The 13,654-nt window shown below is 38.3% G+C and overlaps 1 protein-coding gene across 42 annotated transcripts in view; it reads left to right on the forward strand.

Annotated features, from left to right (window-relative positions):
- The window catches only part of rims2a (regulating synaptic membrane exocytosis 2a), a 267,753-nt gene that overhangs the window by 204,324 nt on the left and 49,775 nt on the right, over nt 1-13,654 (forward strand). For 30 of the 42 annotated variants that reach the window (XM_088600907.1, XM_088600866.1, XM_088600868.1 and 27 more), the window contains 2 exons: nt 483-655; nt 1,224-1,505. In XM_088600907.1, coding sequence (XP_088457033.1) covers nt 483-655; nt 1,224-1,505 — 455 coding nt within the window. The remainder of the gene's footprint in view (nt 1-482; nt 656-1,223; nt 1,506-13,654) is intronic. The other 12 variants (XM_088600889.1, XM_088600890.1, XM_088600893.1 and 9 more) reach the window with 1 other exon arrangement.

Genomic DNA, 13,654 nt, shown 5'->3' on the forward strand with positions numbered 1-13,654 from the left:
AAAACATATTGTACATTTTATATTACTAAAGGTAGTGAGTGTAGAAATTTAATCAGTTTTTTTATTAAAATCAGTCTAGAATTAGGATGTAATTATGTAATTCTACACTGAGGCTTGTGTATCCATACAGTAAGTGATAATGACTAAATATTTAACTTTAAAAGCATGAAGATAATATGAAGATAATAAATTAATTAATTTATTAATTAATAAATAACTTAATTTACAAACATTTAATTTTTTTAATAAGTCATATATATAATTAGTTTGGATTTGAATATATAAATCTGATGCAATATACTGTATGTATGTATATCTAAATGTTCTTGTATATTTTTTTTCCTGTATTGTGACTAGCTGATGCATATGCATATGACTCTATGCATATGTCAAAAAATATGTTTTCTGTTATTTTCTCGATAGCCCCATGTTTCCTTTTCTGGTGAAGAAGTTAATCGAGAATGCCTGTGTCCCTCTTGCAGCACCGGTCGGGGAGAGACCCACAGAGGGGCTCGGATAACATCTCAACCAAGTCTTCGGACAGTGATGTGAGCGACGTGTCCGCTGTGTCGAGGACCAGTAGCGCCTCTCGGTTCAGCAGCACGAGCTACATGTCAGTCCAGTCTGAAAGACCGCGGGGTAACAGGAAGATCAGGTGGGGCACCTGACATGCAGACACGACCAATAGAACAAAGTGCAGCAGCCAGGAGTGAGCAAACGTACAACTGGATACTGAACCTCCTTGATGTTCTCGGGTTCAGACTTAAGTTGCCAAGTTCAGATATTTATACTGTCAAAAATATTTGGACTGGGCCCCTATCCATGAAGGAAATGTCTGTTTCAGACAGACGCATTTCCAGCAATTCAGTGAGTTCAGGTTTGGCTCTGCTTATGTGAGAATTGAACCAAACGTCTGAACTTTACTTTTGTTTGTTGAGGTTTGCCCACACTTGGCAGTGCACTGTGAAAGTGAACATGTTGTGATTGATATTGTAAAGGGTAAATAAGTGATATTTATAACATGGAAACAGCTAGAGCTTTTTTCTTCTAGTGTATGTGCTGCAGTCTTGCTTTATGTTTTACGTCAACTTGGAATGCTATCATTTTTTATTTCTTTCCATTTTAATGTCTGAATGTTTCAGTCTGGTGGTTGTTCTTATTTCTGTTCACATGTTTTCCTTTCTTCTTTTGCATGCCTTCCTGTCTATTCTGTGCGCCGCCAGGCGCTCCAGAACAATGCATGATAAAAAGGAGGGTGGGAGGGAGGGGGAGGAGGTTTTGGAAGAGGTTTTGCCTGAGGAAGAGGAGGAGGAGGAGGCGGGGTCAGAGGAGAAGAGGGAGGGGCAGGAAACCGAGAGCTGTGAGAAAGTAGAGGATAAAGAGGAAGGGGAGCAGGAAGAGGAAGGCAAAGATTTGGTGGAGGAGGAACCACAGGAGGAAGAAAAAGAGAAAAGACAAAGAAAGAAAGAGGATTTGCAGAGGAGGTTCTCGGAGAACGATGTCAGGTAAAATCTAGCCAGTGCCCCTTGCTTTTTTGGTAGTGGTAGATTTTAGGGTGTTGTAGTTACCCTCTCAAAACAAAGCTTTGTCCCAATTTTTATTGCAGTTTACATCAGATTGCATCTAGCCAGCCTTCTTCCATTAAATAAGAGTTAAAATGATGGAATTGTCCAAAACCTATTGACCAGGTAAATAAAGATCAGATGCCGTCTATCCAAATGGCCATTAACTAAAATGAATTTGCCATAGTGTCAGTTATTTTGGGTGTGCCCTGAAAACACCAGGATGGCATGAAATAGAAATCTTTAAATAATAATAAAGCTACTGCAAATATTGTGTGACTCAAACAATTGAGACAATCTTTAGAAAATTGGGATGAAGTTTGTTTTCCTAAGGGCTGAAGCAGTGGTGGAGGAAGATGCAAAACCAAGGTGTGATATCATTATCTCATCAGACGTCCCACACTAACCACAGAAAGTAAATTGGGCACAGTCATGCATATTGTATTTTAAGGAAGGTGGTTTTAACCTGAGTTTAATTTTAACACATAGGTTGCATAAAGAAATGCAGAGATTACTCAAGATTTAAAGGTACTGGCAATGAAAATGTATCTGGGCAACTTTAAATCTTACTGAAGAACTAAACTATGCATAAATGTTTAGGTTAGAAGCCTGGAAAGGAGTGAAGGATGAATACAGTACTTGGCAAGTACTCATAATGTTCCCAGAAAGACAATAAAATGCAATTGATTGTGCATCTTCATTATACATCAAAAGGAGAACAACATTTTAGGATATATTGTTAGAAATGCAGGATTTAAAATCAAGACAATTTAGGTTTTCACAGGCAACTTGTAAAATCAATTTATTCTATTGAATTACTATGAAAAAGAGCAACCAGCTATGAGGACTTAATGGAATGAAGTGCCCTGACATTTTAATAAAATTGTATTGAATGGAGAAGACTACAAGAATTGGTTCAAATATACAAAATTCTGAACGGTATTCATGAATTTAATCCACTTCTTCAGGATCAACAATGAAGCAAGGTCCAGAAGGCCCATATAGAAAATTCTATAGTTCTCTTGTTCTCAATTATAAAAAGTCAATGTTTTGCAGAATCTTGTACTGTATATGTAAACAGACATCAGAAAGTAGAGGCAATGCAGACCAAAGTGGAGGATGTATTCTGGGACTACAGCAAACGTCCTACACTGAAAGGCTGAATACTACAGGAACTGACCCATTTTAGACTTTACCACAGAAGAGTACAAGAGCACTTAATGCAAGTATTCATATTCCTCAAAGACAGTGACAAAGTCAATCCTATGGACTTCTTGAGTACTTCTTTCCCAAGGAGTTGTGGGATTACAGAACAAGCTTCACAGGTTTATGAAGACTTCTTTCAACAAACAGCTGGATCCAAGGTGGATCAGTTCCTTGGATGGATTATCTACCAATCACAAAAAGGAGCTATGAGGGTTGAATGGCTCCCTCTCGTTTGTAACTGTTCTTATGTTTTTAACTGTCAAAGATGTGAAAGTAAATGGTGAACAGAGGTCTCCATAAGTTGGAGTAGTGTGGTTAGGAGTGCTGCTCTATATTACAAAGGCATAATAAGAAGAGCAAAGCAAGGACATTCTTGTAAAGTAAGAAGTGCCTTGTATAGCGTTTACTGCTAGATATTGGAGAGGTAACTTGGACGTTTGAGGTGTTTTGCCAGTGGAGAAGCTAGATTTATAGAACTGAAAAATAAAAACTACAGTTACACTCCTTGTAGAGAAATGGTATATCATTGGGGTTTTCCACTCCATGTAGTGCTCTCAAGAAGGCAACCTTGGGAAGAGTATTTAAGTTTGAGAATTTCCACAGTCAAAGTAACTCATGATGACTTAAGAATAAATAACTAAGTAATAAAATAAGAATAAAAATATAGCCTCTGCAGTTATATGGTCCTTTTGACAGGATGGTATGTCTGTAGGCAGTATAAGCATGATCTGGTCATAATTAGGATTCAAATTAACATCATAAACAATATGTTTTACATAACTGATTTGACAGAATGCATAGAATCTGTAGCTGTGATATTAAGAGTAATTGTTCTATAAACTGAGTGCATTCTACTGCATTTTCCTTTAAGAATGAAATCAGTTTGCATTGGTTTGCACTTATTTGTCCATAATTAATTGCATTTCAGTATGATGTCCAGGTGTCCTCATCATTTTAGCTGCCAGTATATATGTTTTTCACCTGAACTGCAGTTCAGTAAATCATTGACTACACTCAGATTCCTTTATTACAAGTAGTACTTTTGTATTAGGGATTTAATTATATGAATAGAATGCTAAGGGACAATAAGGATATACTGTACACAAACAGTACCTAAACACCAGTGAGGGAAGTCTGATATACCTTGCAAAGGCATCTTGCACCACTGTTTTAGTATTTGTGGCTGTGTTCTTGCCTGCTTAATCTGTGCCCACTCTCTCCTCTTCCATAACTGATTGTATTTATCACTGTAACTTTATTAAGCATGCGATTCCTTCTTTCTAAAGCAGCAGCACTACACTTATCAAAGATCAATATAAAATGGACAGAAGAAGAGGTCAAAACACTGCACTCTTCCTCCAAATGAGTTTCTTATTGAACTGTTTACATTTCCCCATTTTTTATTTTTTATAAGTGACCCATTTGTTTGGTTTTATTGACTTTGAGAACTATCAATAACATCATATTGAATCATCTAATAATTCTGCTTACCTAAAATATATATTTCTTTGCAAAAGTGAGCTTTGGAAATTTTTTTGTAGAAATATTGTCTTCATACTGCTCCTGTTTTGCCAGAAACTTTCCTAACAAGAAAAAAAGTCATTACTTTTACATCATCTACTATCTACATCTACTTTTCTAGGTTACTTTTTTATTGAATACTTTATTTTGTTCTCTTAAACACAGTAGTGTACTGTATAACAGTACTGTTTAAGAGGAGAATTGAACAAGAATCTCATAGGCTTACAGTGTATGTGATATGATCATGAAACACAAGCCCTGAAGGAAGAATAAGAGAAAAAAAGTAGCTTACTGTACAGTATGTCATCAACAGTTCTCTTTGATCCTTATGTTCTTCTTATTATGGTTCCTGTGATCCTACATTGTTGTTTCTCTATGGATTATCGGTTGCATTATCAACTAGTTATTAACATAAAGCACTGATGTATTTAATGTGAAATGAACTATTCCTTTAAAATGTGTGGAAAATGCTGCCTCAACCCCTTACATAGCAGGCCCAATCAGATTGCATGTACTGTAATTAAATTGCAGATCTTCAGTAAGTTGGTTTGTGCATTTTCTAGGACAAATAGATGATTAGACAGCCGTGTGATTGTGTTTGTTTCATATTAACAATAAGAATGAGAAATACAAATAAGTAAAGTTTAATGTGCTTTAGGACAATCCATCATTACAATCAAACAGCAAAATTTGCTTCTACACATTTTTATAATCCTTTAAGGTTGTTCTTATTCTTGATTATGCTATTATGGTCATTTAGTTTTACTTCATTCTGTTTTATTCAAGGTAAAACATTTTCTTTCAGAAACTAGTTCAGGCGCTTACTGTAACTAACTGGACTGCATGTCAGCCCTCAGACTTGACAACAGGACAGGTTGAATGGATTATTCTCGTGACTTTCTATAACAATTAGATGTTACATTCCAGATTTGGAAAAGAATGTTCTCATTTTGTTTGAACATTTTCAGTGTATTCTGAATACTAAATATTCATCACATGATATGTACAGTAGCAGGTATTAAATATGTTTTGCAAAAGTATGCACACCCCTCCTATTGTGTCCCATTTCATATGTACAGTGTACAGTATATGCAGTACATACTGTATACTGTGCAATTATATGTAAAATAATACATTTAATTCTTATTTAAAACTTGAATGTTGAAACAGAAAACTGATTAGCTCAAATTCTCAAAAGGTGCTTATTGATTGTTTATGGATGGCAGTTTTCAAATCTTCACAAGTCACATTTTCAACACTTCACAATAAGATTGAAGTCAGGACTTTGACAGGGCAACTCCAGTTGGGCTCTGGCCTTGTGCTTTGAGTTATTCTCCTGCTGAAAGGTGAATTTCCATGACCAGTTTTAGGCCTTTAGCAAACTAAAGCAGGTTTTCCTCCAAGACTTGCCTGTACTTTGCTCCATCCATTTTCCCTTCAATCTTTACAAGCTTCTCAATCCCTGGGGATCAGATAACGAGGGGCAGTATTATGTTGTGGGGCTACTGTCACAAGGGGGGTTTGACAGCAGGGATGGTGTTGCTCTGTGAATCACTTATTCACAGTAGACCTTACATTTTACATTTAGACCAAAATATTCCTATTTTGTCTCATCTGACCATAAAACAAATTTTGACAGATGTCTGCAGTACACTGTGTGCATTGTAGGAAACTCAAAGAATATTAATGTTTTACTTTCAGAATTGATGTCCTCCTAGCCCAATTCATGCTTTGAACATTTGGACATTTTCTCTCATCTCAACCACTGACTTTTTAAAATTTACTGTGGGCCTTTCCAGTTTATTCTTTGCCTTTGAATTATTCTGCAATCATGACTTTTCAGTTTTTTTCATTATCCACAGTATGTACTGTACATACACCTTTTTTGGGGGGCTTTGGATGTGCTCAGTTTGGAGATACAGCCTGAGCTACACGGTGTCTGGATAATACAGTACTCCAGCAGCTATGCAGGATCACCCTGCAGCTCACAACTGGTAACCATGAAGCAAGACAGATTTGAGCCTGGCCAGTACCTGGATGGGAGACCTCCTGTTAGTGGGACCAATAGGGAGTGCTGACCCCAAGGTCTGTGTGGATACTAATGCCTAAGTAGAGTGATAGGGACACTTTACTGTAAAAAAGGCGCTGTCCTTTGGATGAGATATAAAACGGGGGTCCTGAGTCTCCAAAGAAACCCTGGTATTAACCCGGGTGTCCTGGCCAAATTTCCCCAGGGCCTTTACCAATCATGGCCTCCTAATAATCCATAACTATGAATTGGTTTCATCACTCTGTTTTCCTGACCACTGATACCTGGTGTGTGGTGAGTGGGCTGGCACACTATGGCTGCCGTCGCATCATCTAGTGGGAACTACACATTTGTGGTTGTGGAGTGGAGTCCCTTATGACCTATAAAGAGCTTTAAATGAGTACTATTTACTTTTAATAGCTTCACGTCAGGCCTAACAACGTCTTTTAACTGTATTCACGATATAGCACGGCCTCTCGTGCTTTATTGCTTAAGTGTAAGGATTATTATTCCCCTTCATTTCCTAATTAATGATTGACTTCACCAAAGCTTAAAGAGCTATTCAGGATCTTTGAAATGTTTTTATATACTTCCCTGATCTGTACCTTTACACAACTTCACATCCCTGAGTCGTTTTGATAGCTAGTTAGTTTACTTGGTTGAATCTTTGCTTGAAGTTCAAATAATTGTATGACTTGTTAAGGTAATTTTGTACAGCTAAATTAATTTAGATTTGCCACAGCAAAGTGTTTGAATTCTTCTGCTGAATCAGGACTTTTAATTTTTTATTTCATATTTATTATCTATTTAGTTCTCTTTTTTTGCTTTGGATGTGTGGTTCACATTGTGTATCTATGGACAACATGAGTTCTGGGCTGAATTTTTGTAGATCTTTTTAAATTAAAACCATTAAAAAAACAAAGATATGTATTTAATTAGAAATACTTGTAACTATAAAGACTAAATTAATAGAATTTTTGTAGTTTTATTTTGGTTCATTACCATGGTAAAATTAATTTCGGTGCTTTTAGCTTGTGTTAGATCAGGTCAGTACTCTTTGCAGGTTTGTGAGGAGCTTTATCGTGTTAAGAAGAAGTTGATTAGATGACACACATAGTCAGCGTAACAACGCAATTTTTATACGTTAGGGTAATGCTGTGCGCTATCTGTGCGCCGATCCATTTGAGCCAAAAAATGTATATAATTAATTAACTTTTGAATTCTTCATGACTTTTTTTTTAATTGAAGGTCATGGAAATTAAATACTCAGCAAAGCCAAAAAGCATCAGATGATATTTTCATAGAAGTTATTTCTATGACAATAAGGAGCTACTCTGCTAATTAATTGCCTTTCTTCTCTTATGCTCTTAATTAGCATTTTAATTACCAAGGAGTGTGAAGGGCTTTTTATTTTTGTAGGTTATAATGAAAGATTAAATGGAAAATCCAATTCAAAAGAAAAATTGAACATAAACGTTTCTGGATATAGTTCAGAATATATTCGGTCATTTCATCATAATTTGGATGCTCCAGATGTATCCATAATGTGACACAGCAGGTTTCAAAAATGGTTTTCAGTAAGATCTTGTCAGCAGGTTTGTGGGTCTCTAGGATCAGAATTGGAAATCCCTTTCCAATGACTTCCTCTTGCACCATGTGGAGAAAGTGATGTTTTCTGAAGTATTCCCAATACAGAAATACTAAAAAGCTCATTTGGAAACATCAAGTGTCTACGTACTGTATGCATGGGTACACAAAGGACAAAGGTGGCAGTGATATTGTACATTCACAGTATCTCATTGTACTTTCAGAGTATCTCATTCCTTATTAGATTGTTAGATACTATAAAGCTACTATACCTTTACCAAGGACAGTAATCTGTCCTGATTGTGGTAGACAGGCAAGCAAATAACTGAGCAACCAGGCAAGGAGGAGGGATACCCCTGAGAATCAACAGTTACCTTGAAAAAGCCAGTGGCTGAGCTGGGAGAAAACGTCCATGAATCAAAGCTGGACTACTGTACAGTATGTGGCAGAATGGCATGAAGGAAGCCAATACTATAAAAAAATTACATTAAACTCTGAATGGCATTTACAACATAGCATATATATATATAAGATCAATTGTTTGCGATTCCAAATATTTGAGCAAAATTATGATTTAACACTTTTTTTCACATATGCTGACCAGATTCGCATATTATTAAGTCTCACATGCGTACTTTTGTCATTTGTGGAAACTTTAAAGTACCTACTGTAACTTTCACAGATACTGAAGTTTTTGTACTACAAACATGTGGCAAAATTTGTTTTATGGTCAAGACAGAACTTTAACGTTTTGGTCTAAATGCAAAATTCAAGAGGCAAGTTGGATCGCAATCTTCCACTTGCCTACGCATATACGTCATGCACGCTGGGCTTCCCATAGCACTTCTGTCTCATATGGCACGCATCCTTTCAGCGCTCTGCGTCTCATTTGTCACCAACAGCTGTGTTTCACATTCTGCGTTGCTGGCATCTTACCTGCAACCAGGAATGGGGTCTCACTAGCCTCTTCAGCTTCAAGGCTCCATGCAAAGCAAGCAACCCACCATGCTGTCTGTGTTTTTCTTGCAGGTTTCCTGACATCAGCAAACCTCACAGAAATAAACAAATGTGGCAGCTGCCCATGCTGCATTTTCCCCCATCCCTCTCTCTCTTCCTCTTGCCTGCTCTATTCCGGTCGAACATCCAACCTATCCCATCTACTGCCCCAACCAGCATCTGTTGTACCGTCCCCTCTTCCTCAATCCTTTTTTTCTCTGTCCACTTCAAGAGCCCCCTGTCTGCCCAACAAGCGTGAGCACAAAGAGGCTGTCTGTACCAGTTCTGGACTTCGTCATTCTCCCCCAAGTTGTCCTTAGCACCTGGGATAGGCACCCCCCCATTTAGACTGGCGTCCGACTGGTCAGTACCTGCCTTCGACTTTTCCCCTCCCAAGCCTCCAGCTGCATACATACTGTAGCTGATAATCCACCTCTTTTTAGGGATTCAGTTCAAAATCAGTCTTATCTAGCCAAATTCAACAAGTAACAACTCCCTGCCTTGTTGTGCATCAGGCTATTCTTCTGGGCCTTGTGACAGTAGTACTTCTGGTTGCAAGTTCCTTCTGGTTGCAAGTGCCTGCCAAAGAATTTCAATCTTAAATTAGCTAGTACTGCTACATGCAGCTGGAAGCTCTCTTCCAGATTCCACGAAGATTCTCTTCGGATGCTCCAGCACCTTCTACAGCACAAATCAACATTTCAGTCTAATCTATCCAGTCCTGCTACTACTGCTAGCTGCTAGTGCTGCCACATGTTTGCTGACTTGCATTCCGTCACTCACAGCTTATGTGCTCCTCAGGCACCATGTCTGAACCCACTAGCTCATACAAGCATCACACACGACCTTTCACTCCATACACTCATCATAACACTTGTTATGTTGGGCTAAAAATGTGCTCATTTGCCGCAGCTGAACGTACTTTCTCTTAGCTCTGCACTTTGAATGCTACAGCTGTCTTTTTGGGCATTCTTTTGGGGGGTCTCCCTCAGCCAGACGCTATGGCTAATACACTCTGCATATCTCATCTCTCTCTTGTATATGTTAGGTTCTTACCAAACTACTGAAATGTTGAAACACGTTGTGGCACTTGAGGCTGCTTCTCAGCAGCAGGGACTGGGAAGCTTGTAAAGGCAGGGGAAAATGGATGAAGTAAAGTACAGGCAAATAATGGAGGAAAGTCTCTTTCACGTACAGTATCATCTGGACTATGATCCAAAGCACAAGGTCAAAGCTGCACCGGTGTGGTCCAAGAATAAGAAAGTGCATGTCTTTGAGTGACCCAGTCAAACTCCTGATTTGAATCCTATTGTGAATCTGTGGATAGACTTGAAAGCTGCTATTCATAAGCAATTCCTAATCTGCTTGAGAGCACAAGCAAATGTGTCGAGAAGAATGGCCAAAACGTGCACAGAGGCAGTGTGCAAAGTTAGTAGGAACGTATCCAAGAAGACTTGCATCTCTAATTGCAAAGGTGCTTCCATCAAATATTGAGTTTATGGGTCAGAATGTGCTATCAACACATACTGTATCCCACTTTTGCTCTTTAGTTTTTTATGTCATTTACTATAATTTATCTTACACATACAATGACTTTAGTTTGAGAATTTAACTTTTGAATGCAATATTAAGTTTAAAAAATCGTATGTGTCATTTTATAATTTCACAAAATGGAACCACATAGGTCTGAATACACTTGCGAACACTGTAGTGCCCATCCATTAAATGGGTGGCACAGCTATAACAAGACATTATAGATAGACCAGTTCGACTGCTATTGCATGGTAGGTTATGGAAGCAATCATTAGGTGTAAATTAGAACTTCATCCTTGACACATCATTTTACATTTAGACAATGCAGAGAAGAAATAAAAAAGGGAAACAGAAGGTTAGGTATATACAATATAAAGTAGTTTCAAGTGCTGAATAGAAATCCAGACATGCTATGTTTAAATTGTACAATGCACTAGTAAGATCTCATTTTGAATATTGTGTATAATGCATCATCATGTTACATGCAAAGATTTGCTACTCTGGAATCAGCCCAGAGAAAAGCAACTAGATTGTCACGGGAGCCGGTCCTGACTCCTGTGAAATGCGTAGTACAGACCCTATGCAGACTGTATAATCCAGAAGTGGCTGGAGAAGGACAAAAGGGAAGGCATGGCGAGGAATGGACGGGATGACGAACAGGGGGCAGCGCCAACAGTGATCCAGGTGCATGGGGGGAACGCAGATGAACAAGTCCAAACAAGAGAAGGCCAAACGGGAAACTAGGGCGCAGTCCAGGGTCCAGGAGCCAGGAGATCCATCCAGACAAACATAGGAAACAGGGATCCAGGAACAGAGAAGGTTAAAACCATAACGGAGCAAGGCGCTCCGAGCCCCGGACTCAGATGGCCAGGGTGCGTGGGGAAAAGGCCTTGTCCTCGGCCTCCTACTGAGCCCGGTAGATGGGCGGATCTTCAGACGTCTGTCTTCCAATACTGAGCCTATTTTTTACGATTTAAGCCTGGCGTCTCTGCTATTCTAGGCTCAGTATTGGAAGACGGACGTCTGAAGGCACTGTCGGCGCTGCCCCTTTTTCGTCATCCTGTCCATTCCACGCCATGTCTTCCCTATCGTCCTTCTCCAGCACACAGGTGTAGGAACCTAAACTAACCAGAATACATAAAGGTACAGTAGGAGTGCCCTCTAGAGGAGGGAAGACGATCGCGACACAGACACAGTACAGTACATGCACGATGTAACGTAATGTCCCGAGTGAGGTGCTAAAAGAATTAAATCTATTTTGCCTTGAACGGAGAACATTATGAGAGACCAAACTCTAGTGTTAAATATCCTCTATTGACCCTAGGTATTTAGGGTTAATCAGTGAATCAGCAGTAAAGCACAACACAGTGTACACAACATGGCAGCTATAGTGTATAGTGAGATATGGTATTATGGAGCAAGCCACCCTGTCATCTTGAAACCAGTACCCAGGTCTACATTCAAGAAACGGCTAGGTTTAATCCTTTGTTTTTAGCAACCAAACAGGATATATGGCTCAAAAATCTCCTATCATTTGTTTCCTTTCGTATCATGTTTAATTGTGCTGCACAGTGTGCAGTCTAACGTAGCTACATAAACAACTACCAACTAGGTAAGCATACTGTAGATATACAACATTCAGCAATCATGGATTGAGGACTAAATATTAAAGGTCTCTATTTAAGTGGAATATTGCTGCCAAGTGTCTTTAATGAGGTTTTTAAATCGACCTGTTAGTGGGTCTACAGAAACTGCTCTGGTTATGAGTCAAGAAAAGTCTGTAGAAGAATACCGCTATCTACAGATAACCATGAGGGCACTTTTTCTGTTTTTTTTTTCTCATAGTCCAAGCTGTTTCTGTATATTTTTCTATATGCACCTTTAAGTACATCCACAGATTTTGCCATGGGCATGTATCGGTCTTTTGTGTGAGGTACAGAAAGAAGACATTTTGTCTTGCCCCAGGAGGCTACAGTGAGAAGATTTTTTTAGATTTGCAGCACATCCTTTTACAGATATTTTGTAGCACACGATTATTGTAAAACCAGATAATACTTTTTAGTTTATGCCAGGCAGGTGTTTCACCCCACAATTCCCCTTTAAGTCACTTCTGAAGAATAAATTGCAGCATTCTAATTCTTACAAGCGCTGCTGTGGAAAATAATGTAAGTGTGGCAAAATCCATTTAGGATTATGGAGTAATCATACAGCTGTTGGATTTAAAGAGAGCTGTTTTGATTAAAAGTTTAGTCACATTACATTTCTTCATAATTACTACATAACTTTAAAGCATCTAAATACGTGTGCTGTTCCATGTTCTTTTCTCATCACACTTGCTGAGAGATCAGTCTGTATATAGCTAAGCTAATAAGCAAAAGGAAACACTTTGTAATTCAGTAGTGTGCAGAGGTTTGCATTTAATGAGTTATTAAGCAAATGAACCACCTTCTGTAGAACTACTAGGGTTTTCATTTAACAACTAGCAAACAAATGGGCTAAATGAGACTTTTCACATCTGAAACCTTTTTAAATATATTTTTACAAGCCCCAAAACATATGAAAGCTTTTTCTAGAACATTATTTTCCACAAAGAGTATATACAGTATATACTTTCTGTAAGTTGTGTCTGTAATTACAATATATACACCTGAAAATAACCTTGTATTTAGCTACTGTATTTGCAAAGCTTTTCAGTTGAGATCTTAATTAACACAGAAACTCTGAAGCACATAAGCCTCAGCACAAATATTACACCATTGTAATAATACCAGGATTTAAAAGCAGTTTCAGTGTTTTGAACAAACATATAACCTCAGATTCACATTAAATACGACCCTCTTCTCCAACACTGTTCACTACACCTTGCAGCAAGGCTGGAGACCCTTGTTCTGTCTGCTGGTTTTCATTTTATTCCCATTTATTTTATATAATTTTTGATGGCATTTGTTTTATTATGCCAGTTTAAATGATGACTCAGTATTCTACACTGGAAATGTCAATGGCCACAAGTATATTTGCTGATCTTTATACTTTGTCTTCATCTCCCTTCCCAAACTATAGTGTCACGAACTGAACTTGAGGAATGCAAATGGCATGACAATGTCAGGTTCAGGCAAAATGAACTTCTAGCGTTGGTCTGGTCTGGTATCTGGGGATAGAGGGCGAAAAAAATGCCGGACTGTGGGCCTGTGTGCAACTGTGAGTGTGTGTGATGTGAGTT

The sequence above is a fragment of the Lepisosteus platostomus genome, chromosome 12 (genome assembly GCF_059453375.1).
Source record: "Lepisosteus platostomus isolate fLepPlt1 chromosome 12, fLepPlt1.hap1, whole genome shotgun sequence".
In the NCBI taxonomy this organism is placed as follows: Eukaryota; Metazoa; Chordata; class Actinopteri; order Semionotiformes; family Lepisosteidae; genus Lepisosteus; species Lepisosteus platostomus.